At 38.4% G+C, this 10,894-nt stretch overlaps 1 protein-coding gene across 1 annotated transcript; it reads left to right on the top strand.

The window, feature by feature from the left end:
• Positions 1 to 9,824: 9,824 nt before the first annotated feature.
• LOC128739884 (uncharacterized) lies at positions 9,825 to 10,894 on the top strand. Its single transcript, XM_053835386.1, has 2 exons — positions 9,825 to 10,405; positions 10,471 to 10,894. Exons 1-2 carry the CDS (start codon positions 9,825 to 9,827, stop codon positions 10,892 to 10,894), a joined length of 1,005 nt encoding a protein of 334 aa, XP_053691361.1.

Raw genomic sequence — 10,894 nt, 5'->3', positions numbered from 1 at the left:
AGAAAATTGTCTAGCAAAGGAAACACAAAAATAAATCGAAGGAATAACCGGAATAACAAGCTAAACGCAGCTAAACGTCGGATAAAAGGGAAAAGAGCAGAGAAATGTCATTGAAGCACAATTATCGTTCTATAGAAGAGTTGCCAGGAAGGAAACCAGATTTAGACAGATTAGTGTACAGCGGGCTGATGGTTCCAGCGGGGTGGTGTGACTGTCAAACTACATACATTGTACTAGAGTGACTATATACAGAGTGGCGACAAGTCATCCCAAATGTATGCAATGCGGTTTTTACAAGGTTTTGACGTAGGACTACGTCTTACGGCAAGTTTTGAAATAGGGTGTCATTCCAAAAAATCAAAAAATGCGAGCGTCACGAAAAATGAAAGGTTTTGAGCGCTAATAACTCAGCGGTTTCCCGATCGATTTTCAATATTCATACACCAATCGATCGGAAAATCTTCTAAGAATTGACCCAAATAAAGAAAAGTATGGATTCTTGATGTTAAACTATTGAAAAATTGAAAATAATGAGCCTATGTTTTACCAGAATTCTCGCTTCGTGATTGGTTGAAAGATTCTTTACGATGATCTAAACCTACCCAAGGAACAAAACGGCAGCACCTAAACAAGCAGGTGTGGAATAAGAGTTGTTTGATAGCATTCGGTGCTGAATAAGCGAATTTGCTGAATTGTCTGTTGTTTAAACGTCATAACCTATATTTTTTCAAGCTTCTAATCAACATCTATACGTTGTTATATAAATGCGGAATAAGAGTCGAATAAACGTTATGCAAACGTATCGGCAGTACGGCTAAGAGCAGGTGTGGAATAATGGTCGCTTAAAAGCTACCATGAAAATGCATGTCGAATAGACGTTGTGCAAACGTGTCAGTCAAGGGCAATTGTGGAGTAAAAGTGGAATAAGAGTGGAATGAGCATTGCGCAAACGTAACAGCAGCATTACGGAGATCAAATGTGGAATAATAGTGGAATAAGTGTGGAATGAGCGTTGCGCAAATGTATCAGCAGCATTGCTGAGAGCAAGTGCAGAATAAAAGTGGAATAACAGTGGAATAAATGTTGTACAAACGAATTTGCAGCATTGCTGAAAGCAAGTGTGGAATAACAGTGGAATAAATGTTGCGCAGCATTGCTGCGAGAAGGTGTGGAATAAAAGTGGAATAAGTGTGGAATGAGCGTTGCGCAAACGTATCAGCAGCATTGCTGAGAGTGAGTGTGGAATAAGAGTGGAATGAAAGTTGCCCAAATGCATCAGCTGCATTGCTAAGAGGAATTGTGGAATATGTGTCGAATAATCGTCGTACAAACGTATCAGTAGCACCACCAAGAGCAGGGGTGGAATAAAAGGTGCTTGATGGCAGCCAATAACACCAATAACTTGAATGACACTTTATACTTTACACTTTATAATTTATGCTTTAAATTTATGTTAGGTACACTTTATTTTTATTTTATTTTATTTTTTTGGTACATTAAGAATAGAAAACATTTGCATAACCACTTTTAGCCGCCGCAAATCTTTGCTGGTCGTGGAAATCCTTTTAAGTGTTGCCTGTACGGTGTGTATCTTTTCCCTCGGTGTGTCGTTGTCCCTCGTCGTACCGAAATTTAACTTTAACAAACTTATATCCAAAAGCAGCCGGCTGCTTGACGCTTTGCGAGTTACTCACAATGGATTTACTCAGCGAGATGAATTCCGTCGGGCTAAAGCCGCCAGAATTGTTATGATCGGGTGGCATAGTGGCGATACCACCACTGCTCCCGCTGCCGGTGCGCGAAAACACCACTGCTTCTCGTGCCATCCGCTGCTCTTTTTTGTTTTCTGGAAGCTCAGGACTATCTGCGTAAACTAATGACGGGGTGACAAAAGTACTCCTCCTCTGCGGTACTAACACGAATCACTCCTGCTGCTAACTAATCACATCACGAATCACTACTGCTGCTAGTCACATCACTGCTAACTAAATGAACAATCGCTAACCGAACATTCTGGATTTCTGGTTTCCAGTTAATTTTATTCAGTAGCACCGCTCACCGTCGTCAATATTCATAAGAAAAAAGTCCTCTGCGTTGCGACTGTGTTATGTTGCTGGTGGTACAAGCGAAATGCTTTATGTTAGTACAAATAGTTTATTAAATGTGCGGAATAAATGCTTCTAAAGTAATCTTGTACAGCAGATGCCAAACATGATTTAAGAAACTACTCTTCAGCGCTTAAATGTATTTTAGCCAATTTTTGTTCCACACTTGACAAACTTAAGCTGGTAAATCTACATCGGCTGAAAACTCGGCGCCTGTCATATGTCAGATTATCTCAGATGTGTTCGTTGACGGCTTCCGACCGATAGGATGTAAGTTCGAACCCGGGTGAATAAAAAAGTATATGGCAGGCTTGATCAATTTAGAGTCAACCAATGATTTTCTACTAAAGTCTCTTATTAAATTATAATATATGCATACAAAAATGGCCATGAAAATAGCGAAACCCACAAAATAAAAAAAAATACTTCCTGCATATTTTTTTCTTTTTGCTTGTCTAAAAGTTGAACTGCTGTGGAATAAACGTAGCTTCAGTGTCATCAGCAGAAGTTTAATAAACATATCTATACGTACTGAATAAACATTTTACTATACGTTGCTTAACAGTCATACAAACGCATCTTCCACGCCCATATTCAGCACTGTGCTGCTTAAATTCTCCAAAACCAACTGTATAAGCATTGAACAGAGGTGTTTAGACATACTTGAAAAGCAGCTATACAGCATGTGCTGAATAAAAGCTGTCGGTTAAACGTTTAATAAGCAAAAATTGTTCCTTGGGTATACCAATTTGATATCTGTGCTTGGGAAGTAAGCCAAAACAAGTGACCAAGTTCCCTCATTTCAACAAGATTTCTTAACACCGCGGTTCAACCTAGACCATTTTGATGTCCTTGCTTGGGAAGTACGCCAGGGAGAGTGACAAAGCCCCCTCGTGCCAACAGATTTCTTACGAACGCTATTAAACCTAGTCCAATCTGATGTCTGTGTTAGGGAAGTGTGCCAGAAAAAATGACACAAGTTCGTTGTCCCAACAGATCGCAAATTCTTTACTGCGAGACGATTAAATCTCGGCGAATTTGATATCTGTGTTGGAAAAATGTGCTACAGCTGTAGTGTTCGGTTATAATACGGCTCTGTATGAATACGCATGCTTGCCGTTTCATTAGAAGTGTAGTGAAAAGATGTGCTGTTGATAAAATAGGATTGAATTGGTAAAATCCTTTCAACGTGGGAAACCATGGATAATAAAAACAATCTTTAATTTCAGTAAGGTAGCAGGAAAGTAATAGTTTGTGTTCCTGATTTTGTTAAATTGTTTTCAAATGCACAATCTTTTGAGAATTGAACGTATGCAATGTTACTACTTTGATAAATGTTACATACAACGCATGTAGCATGTTTATATGTTGCATATAGCATGTATACATGAAGAATCGAATGATTAAAAGCATGAATACATGCTACTATCACTACAAAGAGACTTACGTAGTCCTGTGTCACCTATGTATGCGGTCGTGTCTTGTACACAACCCCTCTGATTTTTTCTTTCTCTTTCCTGCATACGCGTTGGATAGGTCGTCTGCTCGATTGGAATGACACTGACAGATAATTATCATTCCAATTTTGACATTGTCGCCACTCTGTATATAGTCACTCTACATTGTACATGTCCCACTCATTGGTTTTGGTACTTTTGGTTCTGGTGCCTACTTAAAGGTTTATTTATTTTAAGATTACTGAAACTAATTAGAAAGCAGTTAAACACAGCCTTTTAGCTATAATTTAGCTAATATTAGTTGTTATTTTCTGTAAACTAGCTGGTTCCAAATTGTCGCCGTCTATGGATGTTTAGTCCGCAAAATTTTGACAATTTCACACTCCTGGATGGTTCTAGTTCGCTATATTCGTGATGACTGATGACAGTTAAGGAGAAATGAGTCGTCATTGTCATTGTATGTACATTTCAAAAGCAGTTTTTTTTTGTTTAGCAGAAATTCTGTTCATAAAAATATATTCTCTGTGTTCAGATTAGCAAGAAGAATGCAGTGAATGCATTTTTCAAAACAGAACCCTTGATTTGGGCCCAAAAACTGCTTCCGAAATCGAGCGTTCCCCACACTTATCAAATTTTAAACCTAACAATTATATATAGAACTTTTCATGTTACTTAAAACATTACATTTATTTGCTTGAATATAAATATCAAAAGAAATTTTTTATTTATTATGAGGCAGCCAAGTAGCCGGCAGGCAGCCATTTTTTCGATGCCAACATGTTAGCGTTAGCGTAAACGAGATATCATATATTCGCCACTCTTCACACAAGTTAGCTCTTCATCTGTCAGTGGGGCCCACGACTCCTAGGCAGAGATGCCAGAAGTGGAGACATGTCTTCGTTTAGAAGACACTTTGGTTACAAAAAAGTGAAATGTCTTCGCTTGAAGACATGCCTTCACCATGCAATTTAAATGAGCGGAAAGCCGAAAGAAGACAAATGAAGACATTTTTCCTTATTGATTCATGAAGACTTTTCAAAAAATCACCTGGCGTCCCTGCTCCTGAGCCCGCAGTGATGTTAGCCCTTATCAACGCAAAGCAAATAAAGGTGCGAGTTAGCCGGGAGGCAGCCCACACACTTAAAAATTTTTACCGAACATCGCAATTTTTTGACGAAATTAGAACTGCTGAATATTCGGTAAAAATTTCGGTGATGGATATCAACGTTTTCGAGCCTTTAGTAACGTTTGACATCACCGAAATTTTTACCTAACATTCAGCAGTTCTAATTTCGTCACAAAAATGCGGTGTTCGATAAAAATTTTTTAGTGTGCTTAAAAGATATATGACTTAGAAATTATATTTATGTGTGAACTGCTATAAAAATTATGTTTCATCATATCCTATCCAGCTTTTTACGAGCCATAATGGCGGACGTGTTCGTAATATTTGAGCAGCATTTTTGACATTTCCCTAATACATCGCACGTTTGCTTTCCGTACATTCCTTTAGTTTTACCGTGAATGTGCGGAAAGAAAACGTGCGATGTGTTAGGGAAATGTCAAAAATGCCGTTCAAATATTACGAACACGTCCGCCATTATGACTCGTAAAAAGCTGGATAGTCGAAAATTATGTGCTCTTGTACATACTTTTAATGGAGCCATAAATCTTATTCATGGCGATGCAAATTATATTTATGTGCCTCACACATATTTGTCAGATCAAATTGCAAAAAATTATGTAGTTTCACACATAAAGAGTCATCCGGAGTGAGATTGTGCCAAAAACCAAAAATGTTTATTTGTGAAAATTTATTATATCTATAGAAACTGGTGACCTAAATTCAAAATGATGATGAACATAACATATTTATTCATAACTTAGAGTGGAACACAGATAATATTAGCAAACTATTTAGCCTAAACAGGGTTTTAAAGTTCGCGATCAAAAATACGCGGAAATAACGCTTGTAAAAAATGTCCCGCATAAACCAATCCAAACAAGAAATCGCATCAATTTGCTACTTTGAAGGTAACTAATCATTTACAATGTATTGAAAGGTTTTATGCGTTGGATAAGTATTGATTACGAAAGTAATATTTTTCGAAACTTTGTACTTTTTGAGCTTCACGGGGTAAGATTGTGCCAAGCCATAGTGAACGATCCAATTTGAGGATTTCACATACACAACAAAAATACGTCAGTATACACCAGCACACTCACATTCTTTACTATTGAACACAAATTTTTGACAGATTAGATTGCATCATCCAGTCTGGAGCAAATTTTATGTCACATTTCAAATCCAATTCCAAATTTCATTTCGAGTCCGACTTCCACAGTGAACGTTCACTGAGCTACTAATACACTAAAGTATTGTAGCACCGTAAATACAAAACTTACGGCAAAACTTTAATCAACAAAATTGTAGATAATAACTAATTCTACAAATTTCTACAAATATAACTTTATCGAATTTCGATCGGGTCAAATGGATGAAAATTGAGTCAATGTGATCAATGCATCCCTGCTTCATGCCCGATCTCGTGACCATTTTTAAGTCCGGTTTGAAGTAAGCGGAGAGTGGCGGAGGCGTATGAATCACCAGCTACAGGCACTGCTTGGAGAGATTCCCATCGTGCTCCTGGCGAAAGTTGGGAGATTACGGTGGGCCGGCCACGTCGCAAGGATGCCGGGCGACTGTGCAGTGAAATCCGTTCTCTTCAAGAACCCTACCGGCACCAGGAATAGAGGGGGCCAACATGCTAGATGACTCGACCAGGTTGAAGCCGACTTGTGTGTGTCGAGACGCGCAACCTATTGGCGACGAGTAGTCACATTACGCATCTCTTGCATTTGTCTGATTTTCGGTGTCTATCAAACTACCACCCCAGCCGCAGAAGGTTAAGTCCAAGTATAAGGGCCATATTCTGTAAGTCATCTCGATTGTCACTTTGCTCAACTGGTCTACTTTTGGTATTATGTAAGTCACATCGATACGATTTTATCCAGTAACTTGACTATGGGTCGACCGCTAAAAAGCTGGTGACCCAGTTGTCTGGTAATGACGTGTGGGTTTGTTTTATTTTGGACGTGCATCGGACTGCTGCCCGGTTTTCCTGCAATCGACACTCGACAGTGACTGAGTTGATTCGAGTTGCTCGACATGAGTTACAAAATAGGACCCTACTTTCTACTCCAATTTAAACTTTAATTTTAAATTCATTTGCATCCGAAAGCCTGGAGTTTTCAGCCTAATCGGTCGGTATTTTTGTGGTAAACAAAAATAGATCCGCCATCCTGCGATTAACTGTTTTTTCCGAGCCTTAAATTGTTATAGGTTAGCTTCTGTTTTGCGCACTATAAAGTACACTGTTCACTACTCGTTTTACGTTTACGGACGGTTTACCGAGATTTACTATAGCTATTTGACTTTAGCAATAGCCCGTGGTAGATCAACGGATCTCGGGGTTGCTCAAGGGACTTATTTCTTCCGTCGGCGATAGCCCGATTGGGGTCGCATTGAGTACTCTAAGTCTGAAGTCAGAATGGCTTACTTTATTATTTCAGTGGTTTGCTTTTATAGTTAAATTTTGGTGGAAAATATCGGTAATGCGTATCGATATTTTCCTTATTCTAAATGCATTCTTAAAGCTAAAAAGAGATAGACTACTGGGACAGAAAGATTCTTTGTTCGATACATTTGGTTCTGTAATTGTAATTCGAATCCTTACACCGAGTCACACAGGCCACCGACAGGTCGCAGAGCCAGCTCAGCAGAATGCGTGCACTTGTAAAGTGTATGCATGGCGCTGGTGCTTGCGTTCGGTGCCCGCCGTGTGTCTCAATATGTCGGAGTTGTTTGTTTTGTTTTGACCTGTTGCATAATATTTATTTACATGATGATGTGTATGGCTAGGGTAGAGTACGGATAGTACAGCACGCTAGTTTGCTAAGTAGTGTGTTATTGAAGTCCAGAACCTTTTAACGTCCTCGAGAGCCCCTAGCGGGGGCAAGTCTGACCAATCACACGCTACGGAGCTGGTCATTAGCATGGCGAGTCAAGTTCTACTCATCGTGAATCATTAGTTTGCATCATATAAATAAATGATATTTTTATGTATTTGCCTCTTATTCCGGCGCGGAATAAGATGTGATATTGCTACAACCTCTGGTGAAAACGATTGAATTTCTTGCAAATAAAAAAAATCAATAAAAATATCATTAGGTATTCTAAAAATAAGAAACGGAGTACACTGATTTTTGTATTTAGCATAAGTAAAATTTTCTATCTGATTAGCCAGTAAAAAACTTCTACACTCGCCAATAGTAACGAATAATCCCTTCAATCGCTCTTCGCCTTGGGCTTACGTATCTGAACGGTGCCACTGGTGCTCTTGGAACTGGATACCGTGGTTGGTAGAAATTTCCGAAAAATGTGTTCCACGGTATTTGTGGTGACCGGTAAATTTGTCGGTTTACGGTCTGTGGGCCACGTAGTGATGGTCGTCCCATGAGATACCAGTTTATTAGCACTTTATTACACGTAGAAGGGGTGCTCGTTGGATTCACTACGACCGGTGGTTGAGTTATGACTTCGTAATTGTAGTTGTAATCATCAGGTTCGGTCGTATCTCCATACCCGTATTCGTCTGGATAGCCGTATTGATCTGTATTTCCGTAGTCGTCTGGATATCCGTAGTTGTTATTATCTGTTGGATATTCTTCATAATAATTATCATACTGTCCATGTAACACTGTCTGAAATGGAACATATTTCTCATTAATTATTTTAAATGCAGTATACTGGTGTTAAAATATTACCAGTAGACTAAAACCACACAATAGTATCCATATGTTTCTACACATCTTTTTTAAGATTAGAATCCGAACTGAATTATATGCAGCCAGTCGAGGACCATTTATCGCAATGAATAACTCAATTTGCATCAATTCGTACCTTGAAAACAGAATTTAACTGGCAAATAATTGAAAATTGATGTTATGATAACGAGTTAACGATACTCACAGAATGATAAATTATTGTCGCGTTTGTCTCAAAGACAATCAACCAAACAATGTGTGCAAATGCGATCCCCGTGGTTTTGTGTTCAGCTAGCTGGCATGGAGGTATTTCACTCATGAATTTTTCTTGATTACCATTACCATTAGAGCACGGTGTCAGTTAGCCGCGATGTACGCTGCTGGTCTAACAGACCCGTCGTCGCATTTTCAAACCTGAGCTGGGAGTAACTGTTGGAGTTAATAATACTAACCCCGAAATTGTGCTTTATCCTCCAACCGGTTGCAAAATCTGCCGAAATGGTAGGTAGAATCTAGCCTTTTCTTTTTGCGATGTTATGTCGTTTTGTTTTGTATTACAGAAAATGAAAAATGTGCCAAATAAACGGTATCGAGATTCTCTCAAATATTTAATTGGTAGAGAACGTAATATTCAGAACCCGGAGGCAGCGCATCAAAAGAAAGCCTCGCTATTTCGGATTCGGTCAACCGGAAGCTGACTATTTTTTCTGCATTATACTGATTATACTGATTAAATTTTCAAACAGAAGAATAAATTTAATTTTTCATTAAAAACTTTAATCAATTTATAAACTTTCTTCTTTGTTCAAGCTTTTGTAACATCCTTTAAAACATCATATATCACATATTGGACTCCAGAATTACAATTAAATACTTTCTCCAACCCCCCCAATCACAAAAAAATATGCCCACGCCACTGAGGTAGTCATAGTCATGGTGTTGCGACAAGCAAATAAATCCATATCGATGTTAATAACATAGATGGAGTATCAATAATACCGCATCTAATTAATCAATAAATATGAAACATGAACTCTCTTACCTGTCGATTGTCAATGCATTCCTTCTTCGTCCTCGCCGATAATAACGTACGTGACCATAATATTTATAGTTTTTGAAGGGAACAATTAGAATACTTTTTAAAATGCATATTAAAATAATTATAATATTAGATGCGTTGATTTGGAAGTTGTGTTGGGGGGTTTGGTTCCAAAGTAGGTTTGGTGTTACTGGTTTACCTGACAATCATACACACGGTTTGCCGAACCGACCATTAAAAGTAGGAATTGTCGAATTTAGACCCTTCACGATTATTGAAGAGATCGACGGGAGTCCGGTATATTCTGGATTAGAAGTTACGTACATTCGGACGATTGCTGAGCGACTAAACATCACGATTGAATTTTTCCGGCCTCCTAGTGATGAAACGTGGGGTATGCTAAAGGAAGAGAACAGCACCGGATTGATGGGAATGATCCAGTCGAATGAGGTAGATTTTGGCATAGGATCAATAGATCGTTCGCTGTTACGAAATACAATACTGCAAGCTGGCGTGGCACATGTAGACGATATAGTGGTGTTTGCGGTTCCATCTGGAGTGATGTATCCAACTTTGAAGAAGCTGATAAGACCATTTTCAACGTACACATGGATTGCAATTATTGTAGTGGCACTTGGGATGTCTTTGATTTTGGGAGTCCATTTCATTGTGCTCCCGGATAGATTGAAATTCAACAGGATTAAAAGACCGGTTCTAAATGTTTGGCAATTATTATTAGGTGGCGTACTTACCACTACACCACAATCGAGTTTTTGTAGATTAATAGTAATTGGATGGATTCTTTCAACGCTAATTTTAAGAACGTGTTATCAAGCAGCATATTTTGAGTACCTTCACAATGGTGTTGATCTGCAACCCATTCTTTCGCTGGAGGATATAGATAGTGCAGGATTACACTATTATATGTACGATATAACCAGACGACTTTTTGTTTGCTGTCCACATATTTTGGAAATGTAACATATACATTTATAATATCATGATAATCTCATTCGAAACTTACAGAAATTTGTAATTTCAGGTCCAAAACAATCTCGGAAGGGACAAATGGACATGAAGTATTAGCCAATATAGCGGACGGCAAATTAAAAGGAGTGTTTCCTTTACCTCTTCTATATATTGCCTATTTTAACGAGAATAGACAGGGAAAGGAACTAGTCTACATAAGTAAATATGTGATCCAGAGCTATGCAGTTGGCATATATTATCCGAAGAATTCATCTTTGGCGTCTATATTTAATCCTATTATTCTTCGAATCCATGCGGCAGGATTAGCTCGATTGTGGCGTAAGAAATATGGACACGTCAAATATTTCCATAGTACTCAGTTCAGATCGCTTGGCATTCAAGCGTTCATTGGAACATTTAAAATTTATGTAGTTTTATGTGGAAGCTCGATTATTGTGTTTGTTATGGAAAAACTTTTTGGCAGCAAAATGATGTAG

This window comes from Sabethes cyaneus, chromosome 3 (genome assembly GCF_943734655.1).
Source record: "Sabethes cyaneus chromosome 3, idSabCyanKW18_F2, whole genome shotgun sequence".
NCBI lineage: Eukaryota > Metazoa > Arthropoda > Insecta > Diptera > Culicidae > Sabethes > Sabethes cyaneus.
The sequence above is the reverse complement of the archived record's forward strand: the minus strand, read 5'-3'. Positions and strand labels throughout refer to the sequence as shown.

Excerpts from the sequence above, each read along its gene's own strand:
- LOC128739884 (XM_053835386.1), top strand. The coding sequence starts at position 9,825 with ATGCTAAAGGAAGAGAACAGCACCGGATTGATGGGAATGATCCAGTCG. Across the intron at positions 10,406-10,470 it reads TGTCCACATATTTTGGAAAT|GTCCAAAACAATCTCGGAAG; the intron begins GTAACATATACA and ends TTGTAATTTCAG.